Raw genomic sequence first — 18,221 nt, 5'->3', positions numbered from 1 at the left:
GCTTAGTTCACAGTCTCCATACATGGGTGCAAGCACTTGCTGGAACCCCAAATCCTAAAGCTGTCTCTGGTTCCTGCTCGTTCCACATCCACTGGCTGTGAAAAGGCCTGGCCACCCGGTTCGAAATTTGGCCCGAGCCCAGCTCCGGCCCGGGCTGAGACTGCCCCGGTATCCCATGGCTGTTTCAAGTTCAAAGCACATTTTTTTTTTCCGCGCCGAAAGTTTCATACCTGCTCAAAGGACCCACAAAATGTCAGACACCACGCCTTCTCCCAGAGGGGAGAGAGACGAAGAAGGAAGGATATTTCCTCCGTTAGCCGGCGTGGGGCAAAAGCTCAGTTCACAGTCTCCATACATGGTTGCAAGTACTTGCTGGAACCCCAAATCCTAAAGCTGTCTCTGGTTCCTGCTCGTTCCACATCCACTGGCTGTGCCGTTCGTTTGTTTTTTAAGAATAGGATGTGGATTTTTATTTAAAAACACAGCTACCAGACCACATAAGTCAATCAGGAATGGGGGCAGCAAATGTCTCAAAGCAAGGTTTACAACTGAAAAATAATATTATTTTCAGCACTGTGGTTTACAAAACCATTATTTGTAAGGTTTCATTTATAAAACACACCCTCCATCAGAGTATTCACTTCCTTTCCCCATTATCTTCATTCCCTCCATATGCTCCCTGGCCACTAAGAATACACGGAGTTATTTGTTCTATCAGGTACTTATAGTGCAAATACTATTGTTTTGTCATGCTTAATTTTATTTTAGTCTTTGGACAAGTAGATTTTTTGCTTTAAGCTTAATCTAAAAGCACGATCCCTTTTATTTTTTCAGTTCTTAGTCTTTACTTTTCATGTGTGACTTTTGTCTTGTGTCATCTGAATGTCTAGGAGTTTAATACAGGTCTTTTAGTATTTATATTTCACATGTTCATCTGTCAGAGGCAACCTGTGAAAAACAGAATTTCACTTCCTACATGTATAGCTAAGATCTTGGCAAATTGATTTAAGTGCTTATGCAGATTTCTAACCCTAATGCTCTCATATATTAACTCTTCTCTGGCTACGCACCAGATAAATTTTATATAATTTGGGCCGCCTAATTTCTTATCTCTGATACACTACCTCAGTGAGACTGAAGATGAATTTAAATTGTATCTTCATTGACTAAGGCAAGAAAACTACGCCAGCAAAATTCAGAAAAAGTTGTGGGGCTCACTGTGTATATCTCCCTTATTTCAATTTTAAGAATCAGTCCTGAAAACAGTTACCTCACATATTTTGCTCAGTTATATCCTGTTTGGAGGAGGAAGGAAGGTTCTGTACCGATAACTCTGTTAAGGCTAAAATTTAAAAATTCCATGGGTTTATATTTAATTTTTGCAGAACATATGATGAAATATTTTTGAAGCAGGTACTATTATTATAACTCAATTATACAAAGAATTAAATTGAGGCTAACTAGTCATTGAAACAGAATTTGAACCAAGCATTTAGATTCTAGTTTCTGTGCTTGATTTAATATATTCTTCTGTCTCTGCAAGATGAATTTATGTTTACTTTCTTCATAGCACTTATCATACCCTTATTTACTCATATTTTAATTAACAATTTAAACAATTTTACTTATTATGGTGTGTATAAATATTACATATTTCTTATTTACCACTATTTGCCTCATGTCTGAAATAAATGTCTGGAGAAATGAATGAGTGAATATAGAAGTCCAAATTATAAAAGTTTTGAAAATAGAATCCTTTCCACATGGCACCTTAGATTTCATCTTTACTGGCATCATAACTTTGAAACAAAAATAAAAGCTTTGTAGAGCTAGTGCAGTGGATAAAGTTCTTGCCTGGCATAGAGCTGATCCGAGTTTGGCCTGTGGTATCCCATATGTCCCCTGATCCACTATGGAGCATGGCAACAGGCACCAGAGCAGATAAGATCTGTCCCTGCATAGGGGATAAGACCTGTCCTGCATAGCCACCCAGTATGGAATGTCTGAGAGCATCTTACAAGCACCAGGTATCCGGTCTTGTGTCTCACCCCACAAGAATTGTCACCTTACTGTATTCCTAACTGCAGCTTCTAGTCCTAATTGGGTTTGGGCTGGAGCAAAGCATAGTTGGAGAGGTGATAGGCCAATAATGCTAAACATTATGTGATTGGACCATCTTCTTAAACTGAGATCCTTTTTAAAATATGTGTGTGTTTGGCCATAAAGTGAGCACCCACCCGCTGTCTCCCGAAGTGGTTTCTCCACGCATTGGTCATCATTCACTCCAAGTCTGCCTGGACCCGGTGCCCAGTGTCTGGGCATGTTGGGGAAAAACTGTTCCCCGACATCTGGCACCTGAATGTGTGGCACCTAGTAAGGTAATCAGTGCTATTTCAGACGGGTGAGGGTGAGTTCCTCTGACCTGATCTGCGGGAATACCAGTCTTCTTCAGTCTCTCAACCATCATTCCTTCTAAGGACTGGATCACAAAATCACAAGATGAAGGCTCATCCTCTTTTTATGCTGCAGCAATGGCTGCTGCCTTGCAGGATAACCATATGAGCAACCCTCACTGCTTTAAATGCAGTGAGTTAGGTTACTGGAGAAAAAATTGTTCCCAGAAGGACCCCCACCCCCCTTCAAGAGGAGATCCCTCCAATCCTAATACCCTCTGCCCTTGATGTCTCAACGGATATCTTTGGAAGAAGGACGGACTGTCAGTCCAAAACCCACAAGGATGGGTTCCCTCTGAAGACTTTAGCACTCTCACCTTTCCCGTTCCCACCAAACATTTTCTGGACCGTCCCAATAGTCCAGAACTCCCACTGATTCCCATGTCTGATAAAATTCTAACTCTCTGTCTCAGAACTAGGAAAGTCAATTAAGAAAAAAAATAAATGGTACCAACTGACGTTTACAAAAACGTTGTCATACTTTATTTTGTCAGCTTTGTATTATCAATTGCATTTTCTTGACCCATTTTTAACAAGCACGAGAGAGGCTGGTCAGGCTGGGAAATGGGGCAAATTTCCCAATAGCTCGACAGGGCTAACTTTGCCCTGGGGACTACCCCTTCCTTTCTCAGTTCATCAGTTTTCTCCCTGCCATTCTTGACGGGTCAAATTGATCCATCAACTGTATACATGTGTACATGCACATGTGATGTTTGTAGTCAGTCTGTTGTTTTTCTGTCTGTCTGTCTGCCTGGAGTACTCAAATGCTAGAGCCAGATTAAAATCAGAAGTAGAAATCCTTAGACCTGGGCAAGCATCAGCATTACAAGAGGTCACAGTGATGTGTAACCCAGTGATTTAAAAGGTTTAGGTGTTTTTGATACTTATTAGACCAGAATATTGAGCCTACAGAGAAATTGAAATTCTCAATCTAAATTTCTTATTGGGAAAACATTACTGGTTATTAACAGTTGAATTTCTTTTGACCTTCAGAATTTGCACTATTTAGAAAGAGCTGTGGAACTAGAGCCTGAAATTAAAGTGAAATAAAAGTTCAGAGAATGCTAGGCTTTATGTTGCAAGCTTCAGCTAATTTTAACGCAAAATTAGGCTGTTTTACAAACAACAGAGGTACAGAAGCCACCAAAACCAAAGTTTTCTCATGTTTTCATAAACATTGGCAATTCAAGTGTTTTCTTATGCTAATATCAAAGTTTGTGGGAAAAACCAAGGGACTTTTTCTGTGTCTGAAAGCTTGTTTGTATCCTTGTGGAAATATTAAAGTATCTGGTGTAGAAAGCTCATGATTTGAAATAACTAAGGTACAAGAAATACTGAAATTAAGCCAAAGAGGGTTTTCTTATGTTTCATAAAGATTGGATCAAAGGTTTTCTTATGTGTGTATCCCAATATACATACATATATATGTATATATATATTTGTATCTACATTGGATTATTAGAATGTGAGTTGAAATAATTATGGTACATAAAAACAAGTTTAAAGAGTAATGGTTAAGCTTAGAACATGAGCTTCTAGAGTTATAAAATTGGTTAAAAATTTATCTTACAAGTGTTTTATTTGTCCTCTGAGACTTTAGGTAACTATAATTTTTGTCATGTTAAATGAGATGACTAGCAACTTGAGTCCAAACTTGTAAGTTCAGTAAAGTGAGAGTTTAAGCTTGTGGGATGTGATTAGAGGAGTCTACATGTATATTTTAAATCAGAAAGATAATAGATGGAGATATAAAGTGGGAAAAGGAAGAAAATCCTGTTACAAATGTAAAGGAATGTGAGAAATTTAAGGTGTTTCAAGGAAAGGAACTTATCAAACTGTATTGTTATAAGAAGCTCTTTAAATTACATCTGCAGAATTGTTCTAGTACCTTTTTGGAAAAGATATTAGACAGATTATTCGAACTCCTGTTATAGTGCTCATAGATAATGAAATTCTTTGAAAGTTGCAGGAAATCAAAAGACTTTCAATATGTAACTAAATGAGTCAGACATGATGCTGTTAAACGGTATGATCTAGCTTTACAGATATTGAAGAAGCTTCTTTTGACTAGGACCCATAGCAAATGGGTATGTTGCAACTCATTGTGAGTAAAGTGAAACATTTGCTTTTCCATTTTTGTATCTTCAGTATGTTTTTGATGCTTCATGGCACTATGTTGGTTTGCATAAATCCAGATAAAAATCTTTCCTCTTTGTGTCTACCCCTAATATAGAAAGGAAAACCGGCTATGGGACTCTCCACAGTTCAGGTAAATTTGCCTGGCTCCTGCCCAGAATCCGACAGAAGCGCTCAATTTTCCTCCTCTCTTGGCTGCCTCTGGACTACCTGCCTCGATGGGTCTTGGCTGAAATGTTCCTGACAGCCCGAGACTTCACCAGCCAGATGCAGGGAGTAACTGACTCCACTACATCATCCCTGATGACGCTGCAGTGTCAGATTAATTCCCTGTCTGAAGTCATTCTTCAGAGAACACTGGGCTTAATTACAAAGACAAAAGGGGGAAGGGTCTGTGTGTTTCTTGATGAACAATGTTATTTTATTAATGAGTCCTGGATAATTGAGGATAATTCCAAGAATATGGTTGCAATTCACGATAATCTTAGCGAATGCTTCAAAGATCATCCGCTCTTCTGGTTCATTGCCTCAGTCCCGCCTTGGGTATTTACCTCACTTACCCCCCTTTATTGTGGTTCACTGTTTATTAGACATAGCCCCTTGCTTACTTAGACTTGCTCAAACACATCTCAGGATATGACTCAAGCATTGGACCATCGATTTACATTTCAGCAATATGACCCTCTAACAACCAATATTTCTACATGTGGCGACTCCAGCTGTAATATATGGGTGGGCATATGTTGATTTTTTCTTTTCCTTATGTTCTTTTTGCACAGTTCAGAGCAATGTCTTTTGTATAGACACAGGAAGACAATTGATGCTATGTTTTTGTAACTTGGAAGTTAGTTGAATCTGGATAATATTCACTCCTGGGCATCCATTTATTCAACTTAAGCCTCAGTTGCCCTTAGTTCCTAGCATCCAAAGGCAGGATCCTTATAAAAGGACTGGGTGGAACCAAGGTAAGCTTCAAGCTACCCTGGTACCAAAATGGGAGTTAAGAGCATGGTTAGGATGAATTCTGTCATGTCACTTCTTAGAGAAGAGAAGTCTTGAAAAAGGACCCTGTTAGGCTTGGGAAGGATTAATCTGGCCTGAGGACTGCATTCTGATGAGATGTCCCCAGAAGGAGCCACTTTTAAGCTTAATATATCTCTTGCTGTGTTCATACAAAATGACTAGAAGTCAATTTAATATGATAATTTCAATGGATTACTAGGTAAGTGAATGAGAGGGCAATGCACCTTTGAACAGGATTAACCTTTTAGGATCTCCCTATTATTAATGCTGTAGGCTTTGAGTTTAAATAAAAAAGGGGGAAATGTGGAGCGTGGAAACAGGCACCAGAGTAGAGAAGACCTGTCTCTGCATAGCAGATAAGACATGTCCTGCACAGTGACCGGTAGGGAGTGTCTGGGAGCATTTTACAAGCACCAGGTATCTGGTCTTGAGTCTCACCCCCAAAGAATTGTCACCTAACTGTATTCCTAAGTGCAGCGTATAGCTCTAATTGGGGCTGGGTTGGGGTAAAGCAGCATTGGAAAGGTGATAGCTCAAGAATGCTAAATTTTTTGTGATTGGACCATCCTCTTAAGCCAAAACCATCTATAAAATATGTGTGTATTTGGCAATAAAGTGAGCAACCCTCAGCTGTTTCCTGGAGTGGTTTCTCCATGCACCCGTCATCCTTCACCCCATGTCTGCCTGGACCCAGTGTGCAGTGTCTGGGCATGTTGAAGAAAAACTGTTCCCCAACAATCCACCAGTAGTGATCCCTTAGAAGAGAGTCAAGAGTAATCCCTGAACAGTACTGGGTATGGCCACAAAACCCATCAAACAAACAAAAAGATAAAGATCTAAATGGGATAGCTCCATAAAAAGTGATGCTCCGATGATGTACATAAAATAAAATTATGTGACAAGAAATAAGTTAGATTTTTAATTTTGATAAGAGTAAATAGAAATAAGCTTAGGAACTGTTAAAATATCAATCCATGATCAATGACACTACTCTGATGAAGTGAGCAGAGTTGATGTGCTTGACTAATGAATTGAGGTATTCATCTCTTTTTGTTGAGAAAATAGCAATATCCATATTTGCCACTTTGGATACTATTGAAAAATAGAAAAAAAATAATTTTTTTTTCTGGAGTCTATACCACTTGTCATATTATGAGAAGTAAGTAATATTTAAATATTTAATTTTAAAATATATCTATTTAAATAAAAACCATAAATTTATGGTTTTTACAGATTTTTACATGACACAACAGTTTATCTAAGCAAAAGCACATGATGGGTTTAAGTGAATTTCTGTGCGAACAAATCTAATGAGATGCAGGAGACCTCACATTTGCATAAAATTTAAAAATCATCTGAAATGCAAATAAAATATTTAAATTTTGATTCATGATTGGTATCAACTATCACAATGTGACAATAATACAAAAACAAAATTCTACACTCTGTATAAATAATAGTTATTTGCTATTTATAGTCTAAGTATTCTGATTGATTTTGAGAAGTGTGTTTATTAAATATATTTTAGATTCTAAAAATCTGAAAAATTTAAAACATTTTAGAATTGAATCATATGCACTGCCTTCTGTAGTTTAGCAATATGACAAGCCCAGAAAATGATTTATTTTAGTCAGTGAATTATTAATTGTATGAATTGACTGTTTAACCTCTTAATTTGCATTTCTTATTTAGTGTTCAACTTAGAGCAAAAGTTATTTCACAATAGAAGGGAAGAGATACAAAAGTTAATCCTAGCATAATAGGGAAGATCATTTTACTATTGGCTATTACATAGCCTGCCTTAAGTAATTTTCAAGTATTTCAGAGGCACTTATTATTTTTTTTTTATTTATTTTTAATTAGAGAATCACCGTGAGGGTACAGTTACAGATTTATACACTTTTGTGCTTATACTTCCCTCATACAAAGTTTGGGAACCCATCCCTTCACCAGTGCCCATTCTCCACCACCCGTAAACCCAGCGTCCCTCCCACCCTCCCCAATCCCATCTCCCCCCCACCCCACCCTGCCACTGTGGCAAGGCATTCCCTTCTGTTTTCTCTCTCTAATTAGCTGTTGTGGTTTGCAATAAAGGTGTTGAGTGGCCGCTGTGCTCAGTCTCTAGCCCTCATTCAGCCCGCAACTCCCTTCCCCCACATGGCCTTCGACTACAATGTAGTTGGTGATCGCTTCTCTGAGTTGACCTTTCCCCGGAACGTGAGGCCAGCCTCGAAGCCATGGAGTCAACCTCCTGGTACTTATTTCTACAGTTCTTGGGTGTTAGTCTCCCACTCTGTTATTCTATATACCATAGATGAGTGCAATCTTTCTATGTCTGTCTCTCTCTTTCTGACTCATTTCACTCAGCATGAAACTTTTCATGCCCATCCACTTGACTACAAAATTCTTGACCTCCTTTTTTCTAACAGCTGCATAGTATTCCATTGTATAGATGTACCAAAGTTTCCTCAACCAGTCATCCGTTCTGGGGCATTCGGGTTTTTTCCAGATTCTGGCTATTGTAAACAGTGCTGCGATGAACATACATGTGCAGATGTTGTTTCGATTGTACTTTTTTGTCAGAGGCACTTATTTTTAAAACAAAAATTTCTAAATAGAAATAATTACTGTTCAAATTAACCCTTGCATCCTCAATAACTACATACAGTAACTTATTGTTTCTAGCACTTGAATTATAGTGGAACTTTAATCGCTATTATTTACTTTTATAACATTGAATTAAATACTGAGATGGGCATATTATTTAAAATTCTTTCATTGTTAAGTATTAAATTAAAAATCCATCATGCCACTATTAGTAGTATTTTTATATGTATGAAAGCCATGGTGAAGTTGAAATATAATTACATTTAGTGTATTTCATTAATTATTGTTTATACATATCTATAGATTGTCTGTGCTAGTCCCAATTTCAAATATTTTTTCCTTTGTGTTCACAAGTCACCCAAGTAGCTCAGAAATGTAAAAATCTTGACACACTTAAATGTATATTAAACTTCCAATATTTTTCCTCTTAAATATATGGATATGGAATAATTTTTTGACAGACCATATGCCCTGATATTGGTTTTGGAAACGATGGTTGCACAAACCGTTCCCAGAAAATATAGAATTGCATTTCCTTTTTCTGTTAAAGAGAATCTGCCTTTGAGTTCTTTAGTTTACTTTAGTAGAAAAATTTCTTTTAAGCAGGTTATCTTGTGAATTTCAAAATAACTTTGTTCTGGCAGGTCCTTGGTATTAAGCTTAAGTCTACAAGCTATAGTCTCCCTAGTGGTCAAGAATCCTGGGCTGAACTTTTATAGCCTCTTGGAAGTAAAGTTACAAATGAATTTGCCCGTATTACGCAGATCAGCTGCTTAAATAATTGTAAATAATGAGCCTTAATATAACTGATAGTTATGTTTCCACGTAGTTATTAACAGGGCAAGCATTATGTATTCATGTTGACATTAATTTTGCTAACTGAATCCAAAAACAGTACAGGATGTAAGATTAGAAAATGGAAAAAAGTTGTAGGTAAATTACTCTAAGCTAGGCAGAGAGGTAGAGAGACATCATAATTTTAAGAAAAAGTTACTTCAAAGGCATTCACTTTATCTTCAGTGTCGATCAGAGTTAATTATCCATGATGAGAGCAAAGCCTTTGGAAAGTTTCATAAGAAAAATAACAGGCCTGAGCATCCCAGCCTGCTCCTCAGACCCCGAGCACCACAGCCGTCCCTCTCCCCCACCCCCCACTTCCCCTCCACTGCTGCCCTAGTGGCGGGAAGGCCGCCCCAAGCACCGCAGCCTTTCTCTCTTCCCTCACAGGTGTGTGCTATTGTGGGGGAAAGGGGTGTGGCCTAATCATCAGGGGCGTGGCCTAGGCAAAAGTGAGCGTGGCCTCTTTTTGGGCCACAGATATTCTCCTAAAACTCGTCAATATGTTGTTTCATCTCAACCTTAATTACCTCTGTCATGTCCAAGAGTAACATCCTAGCTATCCGAAAACAGGACAATAAAACGCAAGACTTCACATAAGGATTAGAGGAACATCTGAGCGGGAGGCCATGTTCTAGAAGTGGAAAATAAAAAGGCAAGCACCATTGACCAAGCCCATTCAGAATCCTTTTTTGCAACAAGAGGGAACCAGGATACTGATCTTGAAGGTCCCTCTTCCATACCACCACCAAAACATGAAGAAACAGCGCAAATCTCCACTGCAAAGAGAAAACTATGAAAGGAGTCCAGAAACGTCAATAGGCATTTCCTGCAAACTTGAGCTCTCTGATAAAGAATTCAGAGTTGAAATTCTCAATGTTCAATGAACTCAATGGAAAGATTGACAACTTAAAGGAGGACCTGACAGAAACAGTACAATGGACAGGCAAGAAAATACGGGAAGAAATGAGAGCAAAAATAAAAAAACCTACAAAAAGAAATGAAGGATTCGGTAGATGAAATAAAAAAAACTCTGTGGCTGCCCTAAGCAATAGAATGACTGCAGCAGAAGACAGAATCAGTGAGCTTGAAGATCAGCTGCAAGAAGCCTACAGGCAATAACAAACAATGGGAAGATACCTTAAAATAGCTCTAGGGTGACTCAGTCCTAGGGGATGATTTCAAGAGGACAACACTACAATCATCAAGGACAGGGAACCCATCCCAACAAAAAAGCCACAGTCAAACTAATCATTGCTGAAAAGTTCCCAGAGCTGGAGAATGCAGACATCCAGATTCAAGGCACCCTAAGAATGTCAGCTAAAAGAGACCCTAACAGAAAAACCCTAAGACATATCATAGTTACAATGATGGACGTCATGGATAGAGACACTATACTGCAAGCAGCAAGGTCAAAGAAGGAAATAACATACAAAGGAGCACCCTTAGATTTACAGCAGACCTATCAGAGGAAACCATCCAAGCCCAAAAGCAGTGGTAAGATATACTGAAAAAACTCAATGAAATGAACGCTTCACCAAGAATGCTTTATCCGGCTAAACTCTCATTCAAACTCAAAGGAATGATACACTATTTTCTAGATAAACAACAGCTCAGGAACTTCATAGACTCAAAACCAAACCTAAAAGAAGGACTAAAGGGGCTATTGTAAGACAAGAAGAACCCCTACAAGCACAACAAACCCTTACACAAATGTCGGAAAATCCCATAACAATAATCTCTCTTAATGTCAATAGTCTAAATTCACCAATTAAGAGACACAGACTGGCAAAATGGATTCAGAGACTGAACCCAACATTTTGCTGCTTGCAAGAAACACATCTGAATAACCAGAACAAACACAGACTCAAAGTCAACAGATAGAAAACAATTCTTCAAGCAAACAACTCTCTCAAGAAAGCTGGGCTGGCCTTACTGGTATCGGACAACATAGATTTCAGGTTGAAAAAGATTAGAAAGGATAGGGAAGGCCATTTTTTATTAATCAAGGGATACGTAGAGAAGGAAGAAATCACCCTCCTAAACGTGTACACACCCAATGAGGGACCAGCCAAATCCCTACAACAACTGCTAACAGACCTTAAGAAGGACATCTCGAGCAACACAATAGTAATTGGAGACTTCAACACTGCCCTATCACCCCTGGATAGATCAAAAAGATTAAAACCCACCAAGGAAATACTGGCTTTGAAGGAAGAAATAGAAGGGAGAGGGCTAATAGATCTATACAGGGCTTTATATCTCAAAAAAAGGGAATACACATTCTTTTCCAGTGCACATGGAACATATTCCAGAATACACCATGTACTGGGCCACATGACATACCTCAACAGAATCAGCAAGATAAACATTGTACCAGCTACTTTTTCAGACCATGATGCATTGAAGATAGAAGTTAATCACACACAGACGCAGAAAACCAAATCAAACACCTGGAAATTAAACAACTAGATTTTGAACAATGAGTGTGTTAGGAAGGAAATCAAGGAAGAAATCAAAAGGTACCTGGAAACAAATGAGAATGAAAACACGAGCTACCAGAACCTGTGGGACACAGCTAAAGCCGTATTAAGGGGAAAATTTACAGCTCTGCAAGCAATCCTTAGGAAGGAAGAAAGGGCCCACATAAATAACTTGACTTCACAGCTTAAGATTTTAGAAAAGGACCAACAAAAGGAGCCCAAACTCAGGCATAAGAGATAATAAAACTTAGGGCAGAAATCAACGACATGGAAAACCAAAAGACAATTCGAAAGATCAATGAATCAAGAGCTAGTTTTTTGAGAAAGTAAACAAGATTGATAAACCACTAGCAAGACTCACAAAGAAAGAGAAAGAAAGAGAACCCTTATAAACAGAATCAGAAATAAAAAAGGGACATCACAACAGAAATCAAAGAAATTAAAAAGATTATTAGAGACTATTTTGAAAAGCTGTATGCCTGAAACAAGAGAACCTAGAAAAAATTGATAAATTCCTGGATTCCTACAATTTCCCAAGACTGTACCAAGAAGACCAGGAATGCCTGAACAGTCCTATTAATATCAAGGAAATTGAGGCTGTAATCAAAAGTCTTCCCAAAAACAAAAGCCCAGGTCCAGATGGATTCACTAGCGAATTCTTCAAAACATTTGAAGATGACCTGTTGCCGGTTCTTCTCAAGCTATTCCTGGAAATTGAAAAAACAGAAACACTCCCAAACAGTTTCTACGAGGCTCATAGCTCCCTAATAACAAAAGCAAACAAAGACACCACAAAAAAGAAAACTACTGGCCGATATCTCTGATGAACACAGATGCAAAGATTCTCAACAAAATATTAGCAAACAATTCAACAACTTATCAAAAAGATCATACAACATGAACAAGTGGGATTCATCTCAGGGATGCAAGGATGGTTTAACATTCGCAAATCTATCAACATAATCCATCATGTCAACAAAAGATAAGAACCATATCATATCAATAGATGCAGAGAAAGCATTTGACAAGATCCAGCACCTATTTATGATGAAAACTCTCGCCAAAATTGGTATAGAAGGGAGTTTCGTCAATATAGTTAAAGCCGTCTACCACAAGCCTACGGCAAGTATCATCCTCAATGGGAAAAAACTAAGAACCTTTCCTCTGAGATCAGGGATGAGACAAGGATGCCCACTCTCTCCACTCCTGTTCAATATAGTACTGGAAGTACTTGCAATAGTGGTCAGGCAAGAAAAAGGTATTAAGGGTATGCAGGTAGGAAAGGAAGAAATCAAACTCTCACTATTTGCAGAAATATGATACCATACTTGGAGAACCCTAAAACCTCTACCAAGAAACTCCTAGAAACATTAGACTTGTATAGTAAAGTTGCAGGCTATAAAATCAACACCCAAAAGTCCATGGCTTTCCTATACACAAATAATAAGAGAGAAGAAAGTGACATGATAAAAACAATCCCGTTTTCAATTGTGCCTCAAACGATCAAATACCTCAGAATCAATTTAACTAGTGTTAAAGGACTTATATAATGAAAACTACAAAACTCTACTTCAGAAAATAAAAGAGGACACGTGGAAATGGAAAGATATCCCCTGCTCATGGATTGGAAGAATTAATATAATCAAAATGGCAACACTCCCCAAATCATTGTACAAATTCAATGTGATCCCTATAAAGATACCCTTGACATTCTTCAAAGAAATGGAACAAATGCTCCTGAAATTTGTATGGTAAAACAAGCCCCCACGAATAGCTAAAGAAATTCTTGGGGAAAAGAAAAGGGGAGGAATCAACCTCCCCAACTTCCAACTCTACTACAAAGTGGTAGTAATTAAAACAGCATGGTACTGGAACAAAGGCAGAGCTGCAGACCAATGTAACAGGTTTGAATATTCTAACACACCACCCAAATATAAGATCATCTCATCTTTGATAAGACACACCACCCCAAGTATATGATCATATATAATCTTTGATAAGGGAGCAAAAAATGTGAAGTGGAACAAGGAAAGCATGTTTAACTAATTGTGCTGGCAAAACTGGACAGCTATATGTAAAAAAATGGACTCAGACCTCCATCTATCACCATGTACAAAAGTCAGATCAAAGTGGATTAAAGACTTCAATATCAGACCAGAATCCCTAAGGTACACTGAAGACAAGGTCGGCAGAAACCTCCACCACGACATTGTAGCCAACGGTATCTTCAAAGCTGACACACCACTGGCCAAGCAAGTGAAAACAGAGATAAATAAACGGGACTACCTTAAACTAAGAAGCTTCTGCACCTCAAAAGATACAGTGACCAAAGTACAGAGACAGCCTACAGAATGGGAAAGGATATTTCCCAATACCAATCACATAAGGGGTTTATATCAAGGATATACAAGGCACTGGTTGAACTCCACATGAAGAAAACTGCCTATCTGATCAAAAAATGGGGTGATGAAATGAACAGAAACTTCCCCAAAGAAGAAATACGAATGGTTGCGAGGCATATGAGAAAATGCTCGACATCACTAATCATCAGGGAGATGCAGATCAAAACAACAATGAGATATCATCTCACACCACAGAGACTGTTCCAGATCCCAAAAAACAAAAGTAACCGGTGTTGGTGTGGATGTGGGGAGAAAGGGACTCTCCTTCACTGCTGGTGGGAATGCCGACTGGTTCAGCCCTTTTGGAAAACAATATGGATGATTCTCAAAAAATTAGAAATTGAGCTCCCATTTGACCCAGCAATACCACTCCTGGGAATATATCCTGGAGAGGAATAAAGGTATAGTAGAAATAACATCTCCATTTCTATGGTCATTGCAGCACTATTTACAATAGCCACAATCTGGAAAAAACCAGAGTGCCCCAAAACAAATGACTGGTTAAAGAAACTTTGGTACATCTACACAATGGAATACTATGCAGCTGTTAGAAAAGATGAATTCATGAAATTTGCATATAAGTGGATCAACATGGAAAGTATCATGTTGAGTGAAATGAGTCAGAAAGAAAGAGACAGACATAGAAAGATTGCACTTATATGTGGAATATAAAATATCAGAGGGGTATGAGCTAGCAGTGATGCAACTTCTGGCAGAAATTTCTCTGGACTTAGTTACTAAAATACTAAAATACAGAAATCCAAAACCTCGATGCCGCTATTGTGGCCAAACGACCTAATATCTCTTCATTCTCAGCAATGGAAAACAAATTATCAAATGCTTCCTTTCCAGCAGGTCTGACTTTAGGGGTATCTCCAAACAATAATAGTGAGTTTTTTAAAAAATATTTGATGTAATCAATGTAAAGAGAAAGTAAAGTGAAATTTACAAGCTACACAGGCGGGGGTGGGGGGCGAAGGGGGTAGAGGAGAGATTTACTGTGGTTCTTGGTGGTGGAATATGTGCACTGGTGATGGGATGGGTGTTTGAGCGTTGTGTAACTGAGATTTCAGCCTGAAAGCTTTGTAACTTTCCACATGGTGATTCAATTAAAAAAAATAAATAAAAATAAAAATAAAAAAAGGACATGCCTGAGTAATTTTTGGGACTCTAGGAAGCTACGGAAAAATGTAGGAATACAGAGTGCTCAAGAATGATATAAACATGGAAAATAAATCTTTAAGGACATAGATAAAAATGATTCACACCTTTGAATAGCTATTATACCTGCCCCTGCTTATTTTACCCGCCCTTGACTTGGCTAGTCTTTGAATCAACTAAGCTATCAACAAATAAACTGCAAATTTTCAAATCTTTGCTCAGGGTTCTCTCAAAATTCTTTTTTCACCATTTTTCATCATCTTTCACAATTTCATAAATCATTTTGTCAACATCACCTCTCTTATTTACCTTACTCATTTACTCCTTCCTTGATGCAGTAATTTGTGACTACGATTATTTGCCATTTAATTTTATCTTGCATTATGAACACTTATTTGTATAATTCTTCAGTTAGGCTTTAGATATTTGTCACTTTTTTTGCCTACCTTAACATAAGGCAAATAGAAACTATTTTTTTTCCATTTCTCATTTAAAAGAACAAAATTTTCTCATCTAAAAGAATAAAAGCTGAACTCACTTATACATAATATGTTCTTATTTACATGCATTTTTTTAGGTCTTAAATGCCTACACTTCCTAGACTTACAGTTATTGATTTTTTATCTTACTTGTGAGCATGATTGAGGGCAAGGTCCGGTTTCCTCATTCTTAGATAACAAGTAACAAGCTTTGTCTCGATGAAACTTGCAACACTTGCTATATCTTCAGCAGATGCTTCAAATGGTTTTCCCAGAGCTGCTCCTTTGCTGCAAAGCTATAAAAATAGAATACTTAAAATTTATAAAAATAAAAGTTCTAACAATATTTACTGATCAATATAATTGGTCTTTCGAAGACACACAGAAATATACTTTTGTAAACTGCAAGAAATATACTAATATATTGATTACAAATTAAAAAAATTATTCCTGTTCACGATTAACTGGCTATAATATAAAATATGTAACACATTTTATTGTAAAATGCTTCCTGTACATATTTTAAAGGTAGAGTATACTTTAAAGAGCTTCCATTTGCTAAGAATGTCTGTTTCAAAAATAAAGCATACAATAAGCAAAGATATTAACAGAAAACTAGGTATAAATCACATTAAATACCAGTGCTTTTATGAAAACCCAGCTGAGCAATGATCTAGCATGCTATCAAGTTTGATTTAATATAATAAGGGGTATCGGAAGTAAACTCCTAGGAGCCATTAACATGATTGGTGATTAATTCGAGTCTGAATCATATTCTCTAGGATGTTATTGAAAGAAAAGAAGTGAAAATTTATTAGAATTTATTGGCAGAGGCCACAGTAACAGAAAAACATGGCAGGAATATGGAATTCTTAATAAAAATTCCAGGAAGTCAATGATTTCTGAGCACCACAGATAAACTGAGAGGAAGAAAATAGTAATTTTTAGAGAACCCCCAAAAAGTGTCACCAACAGGACAAGGGTAGAAAGGACTTTTTCCCTTTAGTTTTTCTCTATTGTTTCTTGGCTAAGAATTTTGCTTTTTGGGTCAAAACTGGCAGTGCACAGGGGTTATTCCTGGCTCTGCACTCAGGAATTACTCCTGGCAGTGCTCAGGGGACCATATGGGATGCTGGGAATCGAACCCAGGTCGGCTGTGTGCAAGGCAAACACCCTACCCGCTGTGCTATTCCTATTTATTTATTTTTAATGAATTATGGTGAGATACAGTTATAGAGTTGCCCATGATTGGATTTCAGTCATATCATGTCCCAACATCCATCCTTTCACCAATGTATGTTTTCCACCACCAATGTTTCCAGTCTCCCTCCTGACCCCCAGCCCACCTCTCTAACAGGCATTTTCTTCTTTCTATTTCTCTCCCCTCCACCCCTTTCTTCTGAGCATTATGGTTTACAATATAGATACTCAAAAGTTATCATGTTTATCCCTTTACCTACTGTCAGGGTCCTGGCCATTAGACCCCGGCAAACTGGAGTATGATCCCCCAGCCACCGGACTTACTCCCTATAGGAGAGGGAGTGGGAAGGGAAGAAGCCTCTGCCCTGCCCCCCTGCGCACCGCGGCCACCCTACCGCCGCCATCGAGAAAGAACCACGCAGAGAGGGGAGAGTTGGAGGTCAACACAACTCTCGTTTTATTAAGCTCAAATACCAATATTTAAAGAAGAAATTTTAGGGAGGAGTGGGTGGAATGGACAGCTGGTTATCAGCTCTGAAGTAAACATTTTGCTAGGCCCTTTACAGATGTTAATTGATGATCTATGTTCCCTCCCTTCCAGGCCGGGTATGCTTAGCTCAGACAGGTGGTGACTTTCAAGTTTCATCCCACTATCTCCTCGACCAGGGAGCCCTTCTGGGTGGAGTGCTGGCACAGGGCCTTGGGGCCCTGTTTGAAGAGAGCCTGTTTCTGTCTCTAAGGGCAGGGGATTTGGCCAGGGTCTCAGACTGGCTGCTGAGACCCCAACAACCTACTTTCAACCCTCAGTTCTTATCCAGCTATTATTGTCAGTGGTCCCTTCTCTGTCCTAACTAACCTCTGCACCTGAGATACTTGTGATAGCTTCTAACCATTAATCAGTTCTCCTGGCCCCTGTTTTCCCTTGCCTTGAATATTAGTCTCATATATATTTTTATAGCCTACAAATAAATGCATTCATTTTACACATGTGCCTTTGCTTATGATTTATTTAACTCAACATGATACTCTCCATGTCCATCCATTTATAAGCAAATTTCATGACTTAATTTTCCTAACAGTTGTGTAGTATTCCTTTGTGTAGATGCACCATGGTTTCTTTATCTAATCATCTATTCTTGGACACTCAAGTTGTTTCCTGATTCTGGCTACTGTGAAGAGTTAGATCAAAGTGTATTAAAGACCCCAACATCAAACCAGAATTAATAAGGTACACGGAAAAAGACATACACAAAACCTTCCATGACATTGAAGTTAAGGCATCTTCAAAGATGAAATACCACCGATGAAGCAAGTGGAAGCAAAGATAAACAAATGGAACTAGATTAAACTAAAAAACTTCTGCGCATAACAAGAAACAGTAACCAAAATACAAGACAAGCCATGGAATGGGAAAAAAATATTCAACCAATACTCTTCTGA

The 18,221-nt window shown here is 38.2% G+C and overlaps 1 protein-coding gene across 1 annotated transcript in view; it reads right to left on the bottom strand.

Moving 5' to 3' along the window:
* The window catches only part of SPATA16 (spermatogenesis associated 16), a 326,224-nt gene that overhangs the window by 200,846 nt on the left and 107,157 nt on the right, over window positions 1–18,221 (bottom strand). The window contains exon 2 of the mRNA XM_004603101.2: window positions 15,732–15,877. Within this exon, the coding sequence (XP_004603158.2) occupies window positions 15,732–15,877 (146 nt within the window). The remainder of the gene's footprint in view (window positions 1–15,731; window positions 15,878–18,221) is intronic.

The sequence above is a fragment of the Sorex araneus genome, chromosome 2, assembly GCF_027595985.1.
Source record: "Sorex araneus isolate mSorAra2 chromosome 2, mSorAra2.pri, whole genome shotgun sequence".
NCBI lineage: Eukaryota > Metazoa > Chordata > Mammalia > Eulipotyphla > Soricidae > Sorex > Sorex araneus.
The sequence above is the reverse complement of the archived record's forward strand: the minus strand, read 5'-3'. Positions and strand labels throughout refer to the sequence as shown.